A 22,301-nucleotide genomic window follows, 5' to 3' on the forward strand; every position below is an offset into this window, starting at 1 on the left:
CAGGTTTCTTATTTTAATATATTTTTGACAACACCAGTAAGAAAACATTAGGCCAAATCATAGAAAATTGCATTCAATTACAAATATTTCACAGGTTGTTCATATTTAAGTAATAATACCATATTAAAAAACCCAACTGACATGACAAAGTAAAAAATGCAACAATTTTTAAAAGAAATCATTTTCCCTCTGCTGATACATTTTTCTAAACAATTCTAGTTTTACAGAGTAACCCTAAAGTAAAGCATTGACCTCCTGTATAAACATTTCAGTTACTAAAACATTTACATATCACCAGAAAAGAAAAGCCCTGGGAGTATGCAGTAACTGATGCATCAACAGCAAAAAATAGTCTAATACATTTTTATCATGATTTTAAAAAGAAACGTGTAGTACACTTGAATTTGCAATGTGGATGTTATCTTTTTCTCCTGGGAGAGCTCTCCTTATGCCTGTCTTCAGGTTTCCTAGCATCCCTGTATCTATCGGAGTGTCTGCTCTGTTTGTCAGATTTCTCTGTTTGCTTTTCAACTCCATTTTTATAGAAGTCCCTACTGTCTGTTCTGGAGTTTGTCTCTTTGCGACTCCTTTCTTTTGACTTTGACCTTTCTCTCCAGCGACTTTGCGGCTCCTCTTCCCTGCTTCTGTATCTGTCTCTGTCATAATCAGACTGGGAGTTATTTTTCATGTTTTCTCGTTCTTTTCGAGAGTCAAACTCTTTGTCCTCACAGTCTCTGTTTTGCCTGCGGTGCTGGTCCTTGTGACTCCAGTCAGGACTTTTTGGCTCTTCTCTTCTGTCTCTGTGTCTGGAGGTTTTGCTGCTGTTTTTTTCAGTTGGTCTTTCTCGTTCCTCACTGCTGCTGTCTCTGCGTATGGGGTCTTGCTTCTTACTGGAATATTTCTTTGTGGTTGACTTTGCAGATTCTTTGTCTTTCTTCTTGCTTTGCACTTTTTTGCGCCTTGAATCTGAATCTGTTAAAAGAAATAAGATTTTTTTAATAAGACATGGTGTTGCTCGATATCTCTTATTAGTACGGTCCTATCTACCCTAATCTCACAACACTACAAAACATGGAAGTATGCAGTAATTGATAACTGAGAAAGAGGACCAGCCACATTTAACAAAGCCACCATCAACACTTTGGCAGAATTGTCATGCCTGAAGTCAGAGGACTGCCAGTAGACTTAGGGTTATTAAATGATTGTATTGACCCAGATCGGTATAGATCTACTATTTTCAATTATTGTAGGAGCAAATTTACAGATTATAATGCTAACGATTATTTTTGCCTTTTTTGGGGTGGCATTCTGAATTTATATGGTCAGTTACTACTTTCATACCTAATAATCAAACTAGAAAACAAATGTAAGCTCAATGGTGCAAACGTTTACCTGCTTCTATTGCAGGCAAAAATAAGAAATAGCCTTAAGTAAACACATTTAAATATGTGCATCTTTTTACACACACAAGCCGTGCAGACTATTTTTCCATTTTCATATGCTTTGGATTAGACATATCCCTCCTAAGTGCTATGTCAAGAAGTTCAGCAAAGCTGCTGCCGTTTACTTAGGTGCCATCTGGTTCTTTGCTGAATCAATGGATTTGTGGTCAATTCCAGCTGCTGCAATTCTCTCCATGACTTTATAATCTCTGTAATCTGTTATTTGTGCAGATGTATTTTATTTCTATAATACACTTTCATAATTTGCAACTCATATATTATTTGTGGCTAATTAGGTATACTCCAGTTTTTTTCAGAATGAAATTCTTGGACTCTTTTTCAGAGACAAAATCTCAACTTCATCAAATCATCACTAAAGTGCATTATGTCACATTAGAAACACTAGGCACTTTTTCATGAAAATTATTTCGCTAAGATCTACACAATTCTTTAGAAGCCAAAATGCAGAAATAGACATACACTTATTACTATGTTTTATGTAGGCACTGTTTTAATTTTAGCTCCAGCAAATTTGCCATCTTGCAGCCTGATCTTACAATTTTTCAGAACCTAAAAAAGTGTGCTGAGGAAGGGAAACATCTAGGAAAGTCAGTGGTGCTGGAAGACCAGTAAGGCTACTTCTCCCTAGAACACAATTTCCAAAGTAGTCGTAATAATAATCCTTACACTTATATAGCAAGTTTCTGGAAACTACACTAAAAATTCATTAAGTTAATAGGGACTATGCTCCACCATCACCTGGATGATGCAAGGCAGTGTACCAGTACACTCACAACAGATCAGCCACCAGTAGGGAAGAGAGCAGAGTAATGAAGCGAATTCATAGATGGAGATTAATAGGAGGCCATGATGGTAAACATCAGGGGGAAATTTGTCTAGGACCCTAGGGTTAAGACCTCTTCTCCTTTTGAGAAATGCCCTGGGATTTTGGGCCATGTTCACGACTGCTTTAGTTCAGTGGGTTGCCATTTGTGAGTGGCAGGGTGACATAGCTACTGGAAATGCCCCAGTATGGCGATAAAAGACACTGTGCTGCACAAAGTGCAGTCCTTGAGTTGAAACTTTAAATCAAAGTCCCAACTATTTCATCGCTGAAGATTGAACAACATGTAAACGTGTTAACCCTGTTGTCCGGGCTTAATCCACTTAATCCACTAATTTAGCTTCTACAGTCTGGCCAACCTAAATATCGCCCTTAACTGGTGCAGGTTGCTGGTTGATTGATCAAGGCTGAGTGCTTTACTTCAATGGTGGATAGGGGTGTGTCCTCTTCTATATGTAAAGCAAATTGAGAATATTTGGGATACAAAGTGCTATAGAAACGCAATGAATTAATAGTGCTATTAGCAAACAGAGGTTATATAAGCAAAATATAAAAAATAACTACCCCACATATCTAAAGAGACTACAAAAATGTAATGAAACATGTAATAAAAACCTTGCAGACCACTCAACATAATACAAGTGTAAATTCCCTTTGAAGACTTCTAATTGTACCAATTCATTAAAAGATTATAAATGATAAATAGTCAATTAAAATAATTTGACTCAGCTGAATGATATAAGTGGGACACGGCAGCTCAAAGCCCAGAAATTCCTCACGGTGAAATAACAGGCAACTCATGACATTCCCAGGGCAACACTGCAGGCAGGTCAACATTGCAAAAACAGCAGGACCCCAGGAAGTGAAAAAGCCATTTTTATGGACCACTTAATAGTATTAATAATTATACAAGCTTATTCCGATTTCTTCTACTTAGTTACACTGAAAGATTAACAACATTTTGAAATGTGGGAAAAACACTCAACTCCTTAAAATATATTTAAGCTTGAGTTCTAAAAAATATACAGCTTTTCACTTCAGTAGGTATAGCAAGACTGCAGAGGAGGTGTTACTAATGGCGACATGCTTTGCATTAAAATTAAGCAATGATCCTACTCTGTTTTGATTGTCAAATCTTTCACTTTTGATTCCTAAAAATATAGGAAAGTATTTTAGTCATATTTGTATCTTAAATTTGTATAATGTCTGCTGTTTTTAAATCATAGTTTAGTATGCATGGGACAGTCATAACACAACTGACGACATAAGCCTGATAAAAAATTAAGAAACAAACATCTCCAATTCTACATATCTTTTGCTAAAACATTTCTCAATGATTATTTATTCATCGATAGTCCTTTATTTTGAAAATGTTAACAGCAGTCGATATGCTGAAGGAAGTAAATATAACAAAGCAGAAAAACTGTGGTAAACTAGTAACGGCAACTGCACACAATAAAAACATGTGTTATGGCAACATACTGATAGAATGAAACAAAACAACAACTTTCTTATATTAATAATGCATGGTGACTGCGTCTTTTAATAGATTTTATTCATTTTTTGAATAAAAAAACTTGGTTATCTATCTTATTGGAGCTCAGAAATATTTCATATACACTATACGTATTTTTACTATGCTGTGAAGTGCTTTGAGATATTGTTACACTGTAATCTGATAATACATGTTTACATATAATTCCCAAAGATTTTAAGAACATCATAATGGTTAAAAAAGGCCCATCTAGACTGTCTTGTAATTTGTAGTTAATTTTGCTCATCCACATTTCAATCTTTAATGCAAATTCATGCAATTTCCAGTGCTCTCCTCTGGTGTTTATAAAGCACACAGGGTTTACTTTGAGGATTCTGAATATTTGACTCAGGCCTCCTCAGTCTTCTCTGTTTAAGACTGTCAATACAAGAGATTCATTTAAGGTTGGGAACGTATGTGGTTCCGCTACTCATTTCAGAGCAGCAAATATTTTGTAAAATGAGGTGACTAAAACTGTAGGCACTATTCTTACTCTATGTATGGCTACAAGATGTACCTCCTTGAGATTACTCAAAAGATGGTTACTAAACTGTCAGTATATATATATCATTTAAAATGTATGCAGCTGTTCTACTTCTACATACAATTGTAACTTGGTGTAAGTGATTTCTTTTGGAACACATAAGCACTAGTCAACAGGAAAACAAATTATTCCAAATTAAGGATATTTCGCTGATTGCTAGACCATACAAACCTCTTGGGAATTTACTTACAATTACACTGTAATTAGGAATTACTGCTTCAGTAACACTATAAACTTTAATTAGACCTGCTGACTACAGCTCACAGAGCAGGGTGCTGTGTGGGTACCTGAGCTACTGCTTCCACTGCTGGACGAGGACTCTGATTCACTGGAGGAGTCCGTGCTGCTCTCACTGTCACTGCTACTACTGTCCGAGCCTGAAGAAGAGGATGAAGACGAGGAGGAGGACGACGACGAAGTATCTGATGACTCCACCTCTTGTTTCTGTGTCATTATCATTTTTGGAGCGTTTTTCAAATGCTCTCGAAGTTCATCTCTGGTGAAATCAGAAACAAAACCATTGTGTGCTTATTTATGTACACAGGAAGCAGTTCTCTGTGAGGTGTACAAATACCACTAGAAACACTGAACAAAAAGCTTAAGAAACAAACAGAAAAGTTACAAGCCTGTAAGGAATTTATTAAAAGTGACATATTCTATGATGTATATGTACAATGCTTCATATAAATACCAGAACACCATGTGATCAATTACTTAGCACTGACGAGAAAACATGGACTCCTGTGCTCATCTGAACAAGAAGCGTGCAAATATCAAGCGTTTCACTTACGTTAGACCTCCCAAGCCAATGGAGGTGAAGAAATTAATGGCAAATCTTGTGTTCCTGGGATTGTCGCGGGGAAACAGCCCATCAAAGAACTGCTGCAAAGTGCTAAAAAATGGAAAGTTTAATTTAAAATAATTTATTTGGAATCATATCCTACAGCATGTTGGCAATCTCTGTAGTTTCCTCCAACATTCAAAATTTCAATTAAAAAATAAAATCTTACTGTAGAACCAGTGAAACTATATCAGTTTGGAATCTGAAATACGAGATAAAAACTGTTTTCAATTTTTACTGGACAGCCAGGTTCTGTGTCATATAACTTACACATCTTTAAGCCGTTCGTTGAGTTTAGGAAGTCCCATGTATGCACAGAGCTCTTGGAATAAAATTTTAACAAAGATTCGACTTGATGACGTAGTAGTTTCTTCACTCATCTTTATACACTCCAGGACCTTAAAGAAAATACATTAAAAATAAAATCCAAGTAAGGGTTCTGTTTACATCTTAAATGTGATTTTTGCTGGTAGGGCACTTTACAGTATCTAAACTGCTTTAATATGAAATTATTTTTTAAAATAAATTCTGTATTCAAAGTTTTTCTAAATTAACCTATCTGTTAACTTATTTCTGCCAAAACTGAAAAGAAATTAATATTTTATTAACCATTTCAATTTTTAGGCACTGGTTTTGCTACTTACACTCCATGGGACAGAATCCGTATACAGCAGATGTGCAAACATTCTGGCAACATTTCTTAATTTATTGGTTTCCAGTCGGTGAATGGTTTCATACTGTTCTTTAAATATGGCTTCAAAACTCTCCATATAGTCTTTCTTTAGCAAACAGAATCGCTGCAGATAACACAAAAAAGGATGTTACTGAACAAGACACATTACAAAGTTACCACATAAAATTCTTTTAGCATCAGATATATATATTAAAATCCTTCATATTCGTATCAGCATCATCAGTAGTTTAAATCAATCATAAAGAGGTTTTTATGACTTCCTTTTTGAAGTATACTTTTTGTTGACAAGCTCTGGGAAATGTCTGCAAAAAAAGGCAGTCTTTCACCTATCAGAGATGAAGGGTAAGTGTAAAGATGACAAAAATAGTATTGGACTCACCCCAGCAAGAAGACCAAAAAACTTTTCATATGTTCTTTGCTGCGCACAGCAGTCCAAAATCATATTGCATAACTCTTTCTGTGGGAAGAAAACAAATTTTCAGTTACCTCAACCTAAAACATTGAGAGGTTTATAAAAAATGGCTCAAATACAAGTCTCTGTTTTGTGGATAAAACAGCAGCACTACCCCAGACAAAAGTGTGATGTAGTGATGTATAAGTGCAACAGTCTATGAATCCCATGTGTACGCACTCAGGCTCTGCAGTTATCTTCAGAAAAGGCTTACCCACTTCCCAATATATATAAAACATTTTGAACAACTAAAGCTGCTTTCAACATGCATCGACTGCCTGTGACCTATTTGAAATCCAAGTTTTAGGCAAGAGGGTCCAATAATTTTAAAAGTAGCGAATACAGTTTTAAAACAATCCAGTTCTTCAGAAGAGCATTCACAGGCTGGTAAATAATTTAAAGAAACTTTTAGATTGTTTTCATACAGAAAAACAAGACAAGTCTATGCATTACATCACGCTCACCTCTCAACAAAGACTCAGCTGAAGTATGTACCCAAGGTTTAAATATTATGTACTGCAGATAACTGTACTGCCTAAGAATAAGCTTTTCTTTACAGTTCATGGTGTTCATGTGTTTTCATCTACTATAGTTGTTGTGCAAATCAAAACATCACTGATTATAGTAATCTCTTTCTATTACAGTAAAATGTTCACGATAATAGACTAACGGTATTGAGTGCACTTATCTACTGTGGAAAACATTTAATTTTAATGTAAAGCTATAACACATCAAGGAGAAACATTCTGCTAGCATCCGCATATTTTCAGGTCAGGGATTGAACCCATAGTCCCAGCACAGAGAAGCAGCAATGCTAACCACTGCACCACCGTGCTGCCCTTAAAGCCGTCATTATTTTTTTTTAACAAAGTAATTTCCACAGTTGAGCATAAGGATACAAATTAATTTTATAAATGGAAACTACATTACCAAAACATTACTTTCAATTTTGACTATGACATATATTGATTTATATCTGACAAACCAATAATATGAAATTCTGAGTTAAATTTAACCTATTTTTTCCACCCATGAGGAGCAGATATCTCTCCCAGTAAAGTAAGATATAATAACTTAATAGCCAACAATAGTATGTACTCTAGTTAAATAGCTGCAGGATGTTTAGCTATAGCTGTTATACCAAAATTGGGGTTTTTACGAGTATATTTCAATGAGCAGCTAAGCAATACCCTGTTCAATTATGGAATTCAGAAGAAAGGTGGCAGGAAATCCAGAGGACCCTCAGGCCCTCACGTGGTGAAGTTACTTATCACTCTGGTGAGTGTAACACTTGCCAAAATCTGGCCTTCCTAAATTTTTAAATAAAACGTTGAATGTTGAATTTAGTTTCTCTCTCCATGGAGAGTTAGATGGAGATGGAGTTTATTTCTCCATCTAATCTTATGTGCAGTGGGTCTGCTGGGACATAATTGCTTACACATATATAGCGCTTTTCTGGACACTCCACTCAAAGCGATTCACAGGTAATGGGGACTCCCCTCCACCACCGCCAATGTGTAGCATCCACCTGGATGATGCGACTGCAGCCATAGTGCACCAGAACGCTCACTACACATCATCTATCAGTGGGGAGGAGAGTAGAGTAATGAAGCCAATTCATAGATGGGGATTATTAGGAGGCCATGATTGGTAAGGGCCAATGGGAAATTTGGCTAGGACGCCAGGGTTACACCCCCTGTTCTTTTCGAGAAATGTCCTGGGATTTTTAATGACCACAGAGAGTCAGGACCTCGGTTTCACATCTCATCCGAAGGATGGCGCCTTTTTACAGTATAGTGTCCCCGTCACTATACTGGGGCATTACGACCCACACAGACCACAGGGTGAGCGCCCCCTGCTGGCCCCACTAACACCTTTCCAGCAGCAACCTTAGGTTTTCCCAGGAGGTCTCCTATCCAGGTACTGACCAGGCTCACACCTGCTTAATTTCAGTGGGTTGCCAGTTGAGTTGCAGGGTGATATGGCTGCTGGCCCCTCATTAAGGTGCACTTAAGTGATTGATGGATCTTTCCTATTCCAGGGGTTCTAGGCAGCTGATCACCGATACCTCATATCTTCTTTTACCCTGTGGTGTGTCTGGGTAAAGAAATTTGGACTACTGGAGCTGGGAAGCAACATGGATGTCATACACGCCTGGGCTGCTGCTCTGTAAGTGAGCTAGCTGTGTTGCAGCATCTGGTTTAGAGAGAGACGTAACTGAATGTTATCACCTGGTGACTCTGAGCACCTGGATTCAGTTTACCACACCCACTGCAGGTGCTCTTGAGAATAAATACACGGATCTGACAGAAATCTAGGGTCTGTCACTAAGTTTGAACACTGAGGCTCTTGAGCTTAATTCTTGTATGATCACTTCTTTGGTACTTTGACTCCTGGTGGCTTGTTACTACTTCATCTCCTGGATCACCCCTTGGTTTTGACCCTGACTTGTCTCTTAAGCTGTCATGCCCCCCATGAAGGGTATGGGTAGACACGGGTGGAGAAAACTAAAAAATCTCTGCGTGCTGCAAATGATGGAGAAGCCAAGAGCAGCACTTGGGTGAAATGATATTTAATGATTCCCAAAAACCAACAAATGTGGAGAACACCTGGTGGCAAGAAATTTACATAGTTGAATATATACAGTTGAAAACAATACCATTTATATAATATAAGGTTTCACATACGCTATTCTATGTAGCCTCCTTTAATCCGATCCAGAACCTATCTTTTCTATTTAAGCCCCACCCTTAAGAGAGCATTTTTTTTCATAGTGTATCCACTTACATGCATGCACCCATGAAATAAATCACTAGATACAAAGCATACAAAGTGTTTATTTACTTAAATAGCAGCCTTGTTGTGAAATATATTTAGTTGTGTGTGGGTGCGCTTCAGTGTGCAGGGGACAGAGCATGTGTCACATCAACCCATCTACCAAACATTCCCTTGTGCTTTGCTAAATTGTCTTCCTGGTTACAACCCTTGCTTGCTGTGGATAACAACCCTGGACTGTGTTTGCCTGCACCACACTCTGGTTCCTTAGCAAGTACCATGTCTGTCTGCATGTGTGGAACTTGGCTCACCAGTCAGCAAGAAGCCTGCTACTCATCCCCAGAGTGCATGCCCCCAGTTCCCTCCGGTTGCAATAACACGCAGCTCTGGACATTCTCTGTGTGCTTCATACAGGCTCTCAGACACAGCTGCCTTTTGTGCAGCAAGTGGGCTCTTTGCGTTCCTGGATTCCACCTCAACAGTGTCATTACAACGGACATTTATTTCCATAATCTTAATAACAATTCCGAATCTCATGAATTTCTCAATCAGTGCTAGTTACAGTACTGTCTAGCTATCTGTGAAATAGCTCAATAACAGACTTAAAAAGTTATATTTTAAAAACATCATGTCCCTCTCTTCAAAAGATTAACTTTAAGACCCTGCTATCTAATATTCATGTATATCAGCACAAATCCGTCATTTAGCTTATACACTCTTGACAACATTCACAGTCCCTAACAAAAAGGGACAGGATGAGGGGCAGTGATTTCAAAGAAATGCATGGTAATATTATATTGAAAGCCAGGATGGCCATACTGTAAAAAAAAAGCAACTCATCCAATGCTCCAAAGCTAAATGTGTAATGGCGTATGAACAGGCGAAATGTTTCAGAAACAGCACACCACCTGGTCTGTAAAAAGCATGATGCCATATCATCAAAATCAATTCCATGAGGAATGGAACCTGACATGGTGTTCACAAGCCTCCAGTATATGGACAAGCTGAAAATATGACCCAACCCCTTGGGCACTGAACCCTTGAAAAGCCCACACATTGGACAATAAGGGGTATTCTGAAAACTGCTGTAGAAAAAATGTTGTCTCATTTAGAAATTTGAACTGCAAACCGCAACAGTAAACATTTCTAAGAATTTCCATAAGGCAGAGTTGTAATTTCTAATACTATTATCAAAACTGCCCAATGAAAATGTAATTGCTTAACGTAAGATAAATAATCTAGAAAATCTGTTTTGTACAATTCAGATAGAATTAAGTACTTCAGATCTTATGATGGAGGTTTTACATGAGGTCATCACTATTTAAAGAAAAACTGGAATTTAACTCATTTTACATAAGGCTTTATCGTTTGTGAAAGTAATCATGCTACCATTTTAAAAATGAAAATAATATGAACTGCTGATAGGAAACCTGAATTTTTAAAATTGATATCCCTGCTTCTTGCATTTTTGCATGTAAATTGTACCGTTTTTTTAATTTCATTAAAATAATTAAATTGTCTGGCAGTTTCTGAAAAGCAACAGATGTGCACTGAATACTGAGTGACAACTGTTAAATACAAGGATTAACTCCACTCCAGTATTTTCAACACTAGCAATAATCACAAAACTGCAGTGACTTAAACATAAGTCTCATTAAAATATACTATTAATAATCACTCCCACATTTCAGTAAGGTCATTCTCCAGCATTCCCTTTTTAATTGCACACTTGGGATAAAAATGGACAAACTTCACAACACTCCCATCATGAAAACTACTGTTTAAGTCAGAACTTGGTTTAAAACATACTCCTTTCTTTCTAAATCAAATGTGGGTATTTTAGAAATGATCCTTGGAGGCCTCAGGAATAAAGAGATTTATTAAGCAATCTTAACAAGAAAACTGTTTAAGTTTTAAAACTTTACATTAGTAGATATGATGCATTGAGATCCCAAATGTTTTAAATGCAAATGTGTACAGATGGGCAGTCTGTGTGAATTTTGATTTACTATGCATGTGAAATCAAATCACTGAAGGATCTTGAAAACTGCAATACAAAAATACCACACAATTTAACAAAGCAGAAGCATCAATTGGTGTAAATACACAAAAGTGATAGTAACATTTATCAGCATTATTGCTACTGGAAACCTGTTCAGAGTTCAAAAGCATTTGGAAACTGTCCAGATTCAGGATTATTCGGCCCTATTCATGACCTGCCAGTTGCCTTACCACTGGCTGCCATCTATTTAACTCTGCAGTGAACTGTTCGACAGTGGTAAAGAGTCTTCAGCAGGTGAGTTAGACCGAGTTAAATTGATATTTATTATTGGATAATAACGGATGAATAAAAGTGAATACAATATTATAAAGCAGTGTGCTATGCATCTGTACCTCTGTCTGACTTCAGGATGTTAGTTCATCCACAATAAGTATGACTGAAAACATTTCCAAGAAATATCACAATTGTTTTTATAGATCTTTTTGCAAAGTGATTTTTCAAAATAACCAATGTATATATTAAATTATAGGGCTTGTGTGTACCAATTCTACCAATTCTGAAACGTTCAAAGACATTTCTTGTACGTTAGGCATATTTACTGTATTTTTTAGACTTTTTTTCTAAAAATCTCTAGAACAGATTTTACTGCTATAACAATGAAAATACCTTTATTAAATGAGCCACCTTTAGTGTCTGTTTTGCAGTTTTCTACCCCTTTGGAAAAATAACTTGTAAAAAAAGTATAAATATAACTTCATTATTTAAAAAAAACTTTGCTACGATGTGGCAAGATATCCAAATCATGGAAAAGAAAAGATTTGTAACTTTCTTTTCTATATTTTTCTCGATATTTTCCTTTGACAAAAGGAAACAAAGGTTTCAAACAGCTTTTCGGTGTACCTTTATTCAGATCTAAATTCGTTAAATTAACCTTGACGTGTCTAACCTTAATGATCTATGGAGGAAGATTGCAAAGCAGTTCAGGGGCGATTTAGAGGCATTCAGTCCCGATTAGATCCAATCATTTTTTAAAATAGGTAATGCAAGAAAAGTACCAATTGGTCAGGAGAAGAGAGGTGTAAAGAATATAATAATGAGAATAATGAAATATTGAAAATGATGCAGGACATAACGAAGCCTGCAGCAATTCTGTATCTCAGTCACTCAGTTAATGGTCTTAGGATGTTACCAAGAGCAGACTATATAGAAATTAACTGGATTGGCAAAGATTCTTTAAAAGAAATCTCATTGCTCCTATTTGGTAACTTAATATAACCCTTTACTTTTACATTAAAAAGATTATCCACTATGGTAAAACTAAGTGGAATGGCAAAAAGAGTGGCAACAAGATATTAGTAAAAGTATATTATTTGCATGAAATAGTATGTTAATTTTGTATATGTGTACTGTATTATTTCACCACAAAGGTTGTTTTGAAACATAACTCATGCAGCAAAATTTTAAATCTGCATTGAAGAGTGCAGAACCTGCACAGATAGGTGCTCAACAAGATGGGTCACATTATAAAGTCCCTGGTGAATGTCACAGGAAAGTCAGGGACCTAAAGGAAACCCCCATCATAGCATCAGGAATCCAACAAATATATATACACAATATATTACAAACATACAAACTATTACAGATATCAAATGCTTATCAAAACCAAAGTAGCCTATTCACAAGCAGATTAATAAGATAGTAAATGTGGGCAACCACTTGTGCATTGAAGTGATTGAGTGCGCATAATTTACTTTCTAGTCTGTTATTACCATCTACAATAAAGTTTGACAGCACAGTAGTGCTGCATCCACAGAATAATAGTAATAAAAATGTAAAAAGTAAAGAACATGCACTTTACCAAGAAATCAACTCTAATACAGGGGACACAACAATACCATAACAGTGATCTAATTTGTTTGTATATAACTTTAATTATGGGGAAAACGATGCTTAAAGTTTGCAGTTTTCATTTTCATTAAAAATAGTTTCTACCATTAATTATTAACACTGTTTCAGAAACAGTTATATTACTACAGAAATGCATGATAGAAACAAGAAGATGTACAGTTAATGTATAAAAGGTAATTTTCTGGGGATTGTTGCTATCATTGTGGGTTTTAATAAGTCAGCTAAGAGGTAAAGCAAACAGCATATCAGAGCACAGAAGCTTTAGTGCCATAGAGTCTTTTTTTCCTTAAGAAACAAAAGCACCAGCCAACTCAGCAGGAGTTTCATCAAAGTCTGGGTTCCATAATGTCCTTGTCACAACTGATTGTGTATCAGCCTATGAGCACTGATTCAGAAAAAGCCACCTTTACATTGAGCATAAAGCCTTGCAATAAATTCAGTAAACACTGCTTTAAATGGGGACTCCTAAAGTGAATGATATTTGCACAAGAAGAGGTAAAACCTTTGCTTAGTTTGGTGTACTGTATATTTATAATACCACACACATTTAACGTGCTCATTAATTACTCATACAACAGAATTCAATCCAAATAACTTTCTAGCAATTATAACAAATCTACAGCTTAATAAATGTTAATTAAAAACAGTGATTTAACACCACATTCTATTTTTTTATCAAAATGTTTAAAATATATAATCCTGAAAATAGACGACTGCACTTCATATTTGATAAAACTGTCATGGGTCTCAGAGTGCTCAAGGAAATTTAAAAAAGAAAAAAGTGAAGGTAACAATGTCATTCCATATTTCCGGCAGTGTTCCCTTGTGAGCTTGAATTGCAAAATCAGACTGCTCCACAACCTGATGTCCCCAACCCTCACAGCAGGTGCTGCTGGCAAATCAATATCTCTATAATGCATGGGCACACAATTGTGTAGTCTGCTTGGTCTTTCCTTGTTCCAAAGCATCAGCCCATTTCCGACAAATTTACCATTTTAAAATATAATAATGCTGCAAACTATGCATATAAAAGTGTACTGTAAATCTGAAAATATTCAAAAGAAAATATCAAGAACATGCACTGCTCTTACGTCTTAAATTAAATCTGGGGATTTTCTTTAAAAAGAAAACCAAACTACGTAAGAACACTATTGAATAAAGTAAAATGCCAGTTATGTAAAGTTCCCTTTAATAAATTTAATTTAAATTTAAAGTAATTAAACCAGAGCCAGAACATAATGGTTTCTATTGATTATTAGGTTTAATGACTTGCTACAAAGCTCGAAGAAATACTTAGTGTACTGCCTTACCATTAACAAGCTATTTCAAAAAGGCATTTCATTTGTTAAGGGAACACCCAGTTCTTAAATGAATCATAACTCCATTTTCAAAGAAAACAACCTGAATGACCAAGATAAATATCAGTAAATTCCTCATAAATTGCTCAGGAAACAACAAAAAAGGAAAAAAAAAATGTTTACAAGTGATGCTGCAAGCACTGGATTAAATATGCTAATTAATATCACCGAAGTTCTTAAATTGATCCTTCAGAAAACCATCTTAGTAAAACATACCGTTTGGCTATCAGGAAAATCCATTTTTATCAGTTTGTGAGCACATTCTTCGAAATCCAAGCTGAAAAGAAAAAAGTAAAATGCGTCAATGTACACTGCTTTCATTTTACGGATACCTCAAGTGCTTCATTTGTTCAGTTTTGATATATTGAATTCTTTGAGCTGAAAATAAAAAAAACTCACCTAAGACCTCAATGTTCTAAACATAATATCACACTCAATAGTGTGTATGAATAAAAACATGTATAGATGGCATTTTCTAGCCACAATTCACCTTTCATGATGAGCACCTTTGTAACAAGCAATGTATTTTTTTTTCCATTTTTAACACTAATAAAATTCCCATCATTTGAAGATACCTTGGAAGACAAGTCCAGGTCCAATGTTTGTTAAAATTGCCTAAATAATTAATAGTTGCTTAAAAGTAATGTTGATAATATCTTTGCAAATTGTTATATATTGGCTTCTACAACAACACAAAAAGATAACACAAAGGTCTGAGATCACCACGAGTCTCTGTTAATCTTGAAAGCCAATCTACTCCATTTTTCATCTGGTTTCAGTTCTATACATGACAGAGCTAATGACATTAAGTTTTCATCAAAACAGTTAAATGATCACATATATCAGGAATAACTATTTATAACAGATTGTATGTACCAGTCATTCACTACTAGGAACTCACCAGGACATACTGGATAGATTGAGAACTGAAGTACTTTGTGTATAAACTCATTTGATTGGCAAGAATCTCTTATAATTTGTTCTCAAAGTATACCTGGTTAATTAGTGATGATACGAGATATATTTAGTAACAATGAAAAATTACATATTTCAGGATACACATTCCATCCCCTGCAATAAAAAGGGATTTCTTCTGGAATACTGCCTTTAAAAAACTTTTTTAAAGAAACAGACTAAATAGTTTCCATTAATAAAAAAGTAATAAATATTAATATACTAAAACCCATGTGTAAAAATTTCTCAATATGAAGCTTAAAAACAATCTAGCATATCACATATATCCAAATGCCTCTATCAGATCTATGTATTTTCTTCATCAAATTAATGCCTAGCTTCTATAAGCTTTGAAAAAACACCTATTTCCTTGCTCCTTGTCTCAAAGTATTTCTACTAATGGAAGTTAATTAGCGTTAAAAAAATGACTGAGAAGTACACAGTAATTTTGCATCTCATACTGACATTTTCAGAAACATACTGCATCTCTTTCTTACAAAACAACACAATTCACCTCTTACCATTAACAGTAATAACATTTTCCATTTTTATTTACCATACAATATACAATTCTGATATTTGAAGCAGAACATAAGGGTTTTATGTAATCCATTTAAAACATTTCTTAAAGTTAGTCAACAAAATGACTGGACTAAAGAACAAATAAAAATAATTCCTATAGTAAAGTATCTCATTTATCACATCTCACTTAATACACCACAGGTCCATCTTTTCTTGGAGAGTTGCTATTTCTATGTTCTCGGGTTTGACACAGCATAAGATAGATCTTTCAGTTGTCTCTCTCCTCTTTGGATCTTAATCACAATTTTCAAAGCCCTCGTCTTTTAGCACAAATGTAAAACTGCATTGGCTTTTAGATTTTTTTTTAAACAGTGCCTTGAGATAAGTTTCCCACTAAAAAAAGCTTATAGTTATTTATTAACAATATTAGCTGTTGCTTCTTAATTACTGGTATATGTCAAAAGCTTGAACATTCCCAACACTGCTAACATCTCACATTTAAATTAAAATTACTAGTGAATATAATAGTTAAATCATTGTTACAATTTTTACATTCAATGTGCACACATTTTTCAAGTTACAAATGAGATCAACAATGGTTGATTCTTATTTTCAGTTATTGGATGCCTTAAAATGATGGCAACAGCTAAAGTAAAAACTTCCTTATAATACATTTTGGCTAGTATTTGTTAAAATAACTGCTGACTATTTGCTTGGCCTCCTGTTATGTTACACATACACACATTCCCCAGTGGAATGAAACACAGTTTAACAACTTCTGTGGGTTTTTGAGCTGATTGTCCAGTAATCTATTTATCACAGTTGTAAAACTGAAGCCATAAGAAAGGAATGTGGTGCTAGCTTGGCACTAAATGTGCTGCACTCTCTCAGTAAGCAGTTCTGATATTTTAATAGGTCTGCACAATAACAAATTCTAATTTGAAAATCCCCAAGGTTAAGAAAAGATGATTAGATCATATCAAACTGTACTGCCCGTGGAGCATTTTGATAGGTCCAATTAGCCATCATCCACTGACAATTACAAGCTGAGTCCAGTAAACAGCAAATTGAAAAATGTTATATCTAAGAGTGCACACATCACCATTTATCTTTATATTCTATAGTTTGTAAGGAAACTAAGCCTTCTGCATTCAGCACAGCACTCTAAATTTATTGAAAATTATTTGAAAAAATCCAATAAATGTTTTGTCAGCTGACAGTTGTAGCCATAAATATATATGGAGAACTTGTCTGCACCACACATCTAATAATTCATCTTTTGATTAGTGTTAACCTGTGCATCAAATAAATATTTATAACTGCAACCAATTCACAAAGATGTCAGGAAATGACTTTGGTAACAAGCGTATTAGCATTATATTGAGGTAACACAGGTAAATTGTATGTAGTGATTAACTTTTGTCACTAAAGTATACCATCCATAGTATAGATATCACAATGTCATCTTGCCTTCCTCCTCCTCTCCATCTCTGGAACACTCTGCTTAGCCAGATCCAAGCTGTGTTCAGCTGAGATGAAACAGATTGAAACTGCTCTCTTCCTTAGACTTGCTCTCATACTATTTCTTCAGCTTTTTCCTATGCAAACCACTCCCATTATAAAACAATCCAGTATTCTACTAACAATCCATAAAGACTGCTCTTCATCTTCCCGTCTAATCCCCTCTCTCTTCTTCTGCTAATGACTTTACTTCTCTTTAAAGTTTTGGACATTTGCAAGCTCTTCACCATTTTACCTCCACCCTCAACCTATTCAATCCCCATATTCTCAGTCATAAACTGTCCCTGACACTGACACCAGCACCTTACTCGTGGGCTATATAATTACCGTCTGGGGACCATCTCCCAACCTATTTTTTCCAAATCAGCTGTCCTATATCTCCATCGTCCTCAACACTTCTCTTCCCTCAGTCTGTTTTTTCTTTAAAAAAACCTGCATCACACCCTTCTTAAATTCTACCCTTGATCCATCTTCTCTTTACTGTGCACCCATCTCTTTCACCCTTTTCTCGCTGAAACCATCAAACAGGCAAATGTACTCTTCAGAAAACGCTATTCTGTCACCAATACCCCTCGAACAGCTCATGTCGTTTTCCTCTCGTCTCTCTCTTAATCCTTCTTGAACTTTCTGTAGAACTTGCAGAACACACTTTCCTTCTGTAAATACTTGCTGACCTGGAAGTCTTTGACACAAGGTCTCCCAGCAAGGCTTAACGCTTGCACCTCACTCACTCCTCTAGTAATGTCCCAGTAGGCTCTATTCTGGATCCCATGCTGGCTTCTTTACACTTGCTTTCTAGGACTTCTGATGCCTTTGTGTGATTTTTCATAGCACTTCTATGCAGATGCTGTACTCTATTTTCTTCTGATAAACGAATCTCTTATACTAATGTCTGGCTTTCACCCATCTTCTCCTGGATGCACTCCTATTCCCTTAAACTGAAGCTCTTCAAGTTTGATCTCATTTTCTTCCTCTTCTGCCAACTTCTCCACCTCTATATCTTTGAATCCACCTCTCTTTCCCCTGCCTCTTCCACCAGGAACATCATTGTCATTTTTATCCCCCTTTATTCTACTCTCATCACATTATTACTCTAGGCCATTCCTGGCTCGTCCTCCTGAACAATTTCCACAGGATTCACCCCTTCCTCACTCACTTGTCTACACTGATTTGGTTTGGGCCCTGGTGATCACCCAATTAAACTACTCCCTCCCAGTGAACTCACTCCTGGCTGGCCATCTGCCTCTCTCTTGGTCTTATTACTTCATTCCATGTCATTATTCTGGCCCTTATAGTTTCACACATATATTTCAAAACACTTGTTCTTGTCTACTATTATTCTAACCACTCTGCCTCTGTTTCACCCCCTCATCTATCCCATTTCCTGTTTCAATTTCTCTGTTCTTCCAGGCTGGTTCATTCTCATCCCTGGCTCCAGATTGGAATGAACTACCAGCTGGAACCAGAACTCCACAGTCCTCAATCAAATTTCATCATATCAAGACTCATCTGTTCAGCCCACATCTGATCTTTCACATTTCCTTGAACTTCCAGTCCCAGCTATTGATGTACTCTTACTCTATGCTCTACTGGTATTGCACTTCTAACATGTGCCTTTCTCATCATTTTGTTTCTTTTGTTTCTTTTCACCTCAATAAGACAGCCTGTTAAACGTATGCAAACAATAATAAAGGGCAGCAAGTTAGGTCCAAAGACTTGATCAACTAAGCACTGTGCACTCACGCTGCCAATCACAAGTATAGTTCTGTAGAGACTAGACACTCCTGCCCAGCCCAACAAACTTGGATCTTCCCATGAAATGGTCTTTTGTACCATTCTGCATATCTATATCTCACTCGATGCTATCCATCCTGGATGGTCTAGAAAAAATATTGATTTATTGCTAAACAGGACTTGGCTCCATAGCTGGAGGATCCACCTGAGGTGCTTCTCCAACATACTGAATGCACAAATGATAAGCTCTTGATAAGCATGACACATTTGTTACTTTGTCTTTTATACTTGATTTTAATAAGACATAACATTCAACAGTTTATATCATAACATCCAATCAACACCTGATGATAACATGGGTTATATTTGTATTATTATACAGTAATACAAATCACTTGTTTATCACGGTCTCGATCAATTAAAATTATACTAAAAGCATTTAATCAATATCTAAAATCCAAATTCATTTTTCTAAAAAAACGTACAGGTATAAATAGTGATAAGCCTCTTTTGATGCTCTCTGTACAAGGTACATACTATTACTGAGCAATCTCTGTATACAAGTAATAGGGTAGGAAGTTAATGTACATCTTCATGGAAAGCTACATGTAGCTGAGCTTCATTAATAAATAGCCTGGCAGGTCACCTGTCAAGATTTTTTTGTTCATTTCTTTACCCCTGCTGATTCTAATGTTTATGCACCAGCTGCTCCTCCAACTGCTCAAGGAGACAGTACTAAGAAACAGAGTATCAACACTAAAATAATCCCAGTAGTTGTATAACGTATCTCTGTTGAACACATCTCAGGCTTAATGGATTTTTCCAAAAGTATTTTATTAAATCTCTCAAGGATTTCATACAAAGAATTCATTAAAGAGAGCAAGACTGTACAATGTCACACATGGTAACGAATCACTACTAGATTTCTCCCGCAGTTTAAAAAAACAACTTGAGGTTTTCAAAACTGCTTGCATGTTTTCATTTGCATATTAGGTTCTTTACATTTTGGGTTTAATTATTGCATGATAGTTGTGCCTCACATTTAACAGAAATTTTATATAAACTTCTAAAAGTGCACATCCCTCATTTTGTATAGTTTGTACTGAATGATTAATATTTTTACATGTCAGTCTGAAAATGTAATTTAAAGTGATCAAAAATGATTTTCAGCAAATAAAACACATTTAGGGCAAAAAAAATCACTGCTTTAGTGAATAAATGGTTAAGAAAGATAAAAACCAAAAGAGAGCATGAATTTATTATACTTTTATCTATGGAAGTCAAGCAATTGAAAGGATTTTTCAAATATTAACATCTCACTGGTCAAATGGCCTCAAGCAATCTATTTGCTAGGACCTGAATGTGGCGTTTCTAAACAGCTTTTCACACACCAATCTATTTTTCTACATCTTAGCACAAAAAGGTTCTCAGTATTTTAGACAAAAGATTATAAAAAAGGGTGAGCTGTAATGATTAACTTTCAAGCTAAATCTCTAAATGCCCTGTATAGGCTGCTACTAAAAAGAAATTTCAGGTATTCTTACAAAATGAAACAAAATCCTACTGCATAAAAATTCAAAGGGTTTTCTTGCCATTTAATGCAACTCTATTAAGGTAGCTTAACCATTTGTTCAGGCTAAAGACAAATGCTTAGTTCTAATCTGAGCCATCACTGTTTTATTCTTAACTTGAACCACTGCACTGTTTTTTTTCTTAATCAGTCTGAAGCCCAGTGGAGGAAGCCAGATAAAGATCCTTCACATTTTTAGTAATATTTACTTTCCTGTAATGACACTTATCTAAATACAGACCTTTCGATATAGCTTATCCCTGGTCGGCATACCAGTTCATCATGCAATTTGTTTAAAAAGCAAACTCTACTCTAAACCTTAGTAAATCAACCACTTGAATAGAACAACTGCTTTTACTTTTCTTCTAGATATTTGCCTCTTAATGATGATTTACAGTGAAAATATTTTTTTGTCTGAGCTGAATAGCTTTCTAGAGATCCTTTCAGACATGTCTCTCCATTCTGCAGTTGACTCACCCCTAAGATCTGCCATGCTCTACAAAATTGTGGAGTGAGATTTGTCCCAGGGTCACAGTACTACTTTCATCCTGGATTGAATATAGAAATAGCTATAGAGGAAGCATGTTAATAGGTTCATGTATTAGTATTCAACAGTACGATTCTGGCACAGCATCTGTTCTTTCCCTGGACATGCATTTGTGTCTTTTTCTGTGAAGGAAGGCTAATTTAGTGTGGGAAATGACAACGCGCTCTGCGTGAATTTGTTTTTGTACTAGTTTGAGAGTTTCACTCAGGCTGAAAATGGAAGTGTACACATACTTGTCTATTACGGGTACATAAGAGCCTGAAATCATGTTTTAAATAATAATGAGACTTAAGATTCCCATACAATTTTGAACTGTACGTAATTATTTAAATTGTTTCCAGGTGAACAGAAGCAGCTGAATAAACAGCAGTTTATCAAAGGAACCTGTTATTAGCAGGTAGTTCAAGCAATTGCGGTTTTCTTCTGCTTATTTTTGTTTTTCCTGTTTTGTAAAGGATACTTTTTCTTTACAAAACACGGCGCACCTGAGATCTGTGAAATAAATTCAAATAGCTGTTTCCTTCAGGCTTTTTAAGGTACAAGTTATTTATAAAGTTATCTGACCTATTTAAACAACTGTATTGTGAAAACTGAACTCCAAGAAACAATTACATTTGAAGCAGAAAAACTGACCATGGGGAACACATTCACATAAATAAAGACACTACACACAGAAGTTGCTACATTAGGTCATGGAGACACCATATGTCTCCATGATGGCATGCATGCTTAGAAAGAACTGACACCATTCAATACTGCATGAACGTGTTTAGTGTTCACAGTCTATGGGACTGTTACCCACGGTTGATGTGGTCCACATTCCACAGTATGCAGTTTTAGCAATGCAATTGTTTGAATAGGCCAACTTACTTTAAATGCACTCTGTGTTTATTGGTTAGTGGTTACCCACCTAGAGCCGAAACCAGACTAGCAACGTTGACACACACGCCCCAAGAATAAAAATCATTGAACTTAGTGACTTCCTCCAATGAATATCTAACCCAAATTACTGTGTTGATTGGCTTGGAATACAAATCACAGCACTCATGTTCCTGACCCA

The 22,301-nt window shown here is 35.8% G+C and overlaps 1 protein-coding gene across 2 annotated transcripts in view; it reads right to left on the reverse strand.

Annotated features, from left to right (window-relative positions):
• The window catches only part of cwc22 (CWC22 spliceosome associated protein), a 47,903-nt gene continuing 25,602 nt past the window's right edge, over nucleotides 1–22,301 (reverse strand). For both annotated transcript variants that reach the window (XM_088605153.1, XM_088605152.1), the window contains exons 15-21: nucleotides 14,610–14,670; nucleotides 6,279–6,356; nucleotides 5,850–6,002; nucleotides 5,476–5,603; nucleotides 5,155–5,256; nucleotides 4,652–4,860; nucleotides 1–972 (exon numbers count right to left, since the gene is read on the reverse strand). In XM_088605153.1, coding sequence (XP_088461279.1) covers nucleotides 419–972; nucleotides 4,652–4,860; nucleotides 5,155–5,256; nucleotides 5,476–5,603; nucleotides 5,850–6,002; nucleotides 6,279–6,356; nucleotides 14,610–14,670 — 1,285 coding nt within the window. In that variant the 3' untranslated portion in view covers nucleotides 1–418. The remainder of the gene's footprint in view (nucleotides 973–4,651; nucleotides 4,861–5,154; nucleotides 5,257–5,475; nucleotides 5,604–5,849; nucleotides 6,003–6,278; nucleotides 6,357–14,609; nucleotides 14,671–22,301) is intronic.

Source organism: Lepisosteus platostomus, chromosome 14 (genome assembly GCF_059453375.1).
Source record: "Lepisosteus platostomus isolate fLepPlt1 chromosome 14, fLepPlt1.hap1, whole genome shotgun sequence".
Taxonomy (NCBI): Eukaryota; Metazoa; Chordata; class Actinopteri; order Semionotiformes; family Lepisosteidae; genus Lepisosteus; species Lepisosteus platostomus.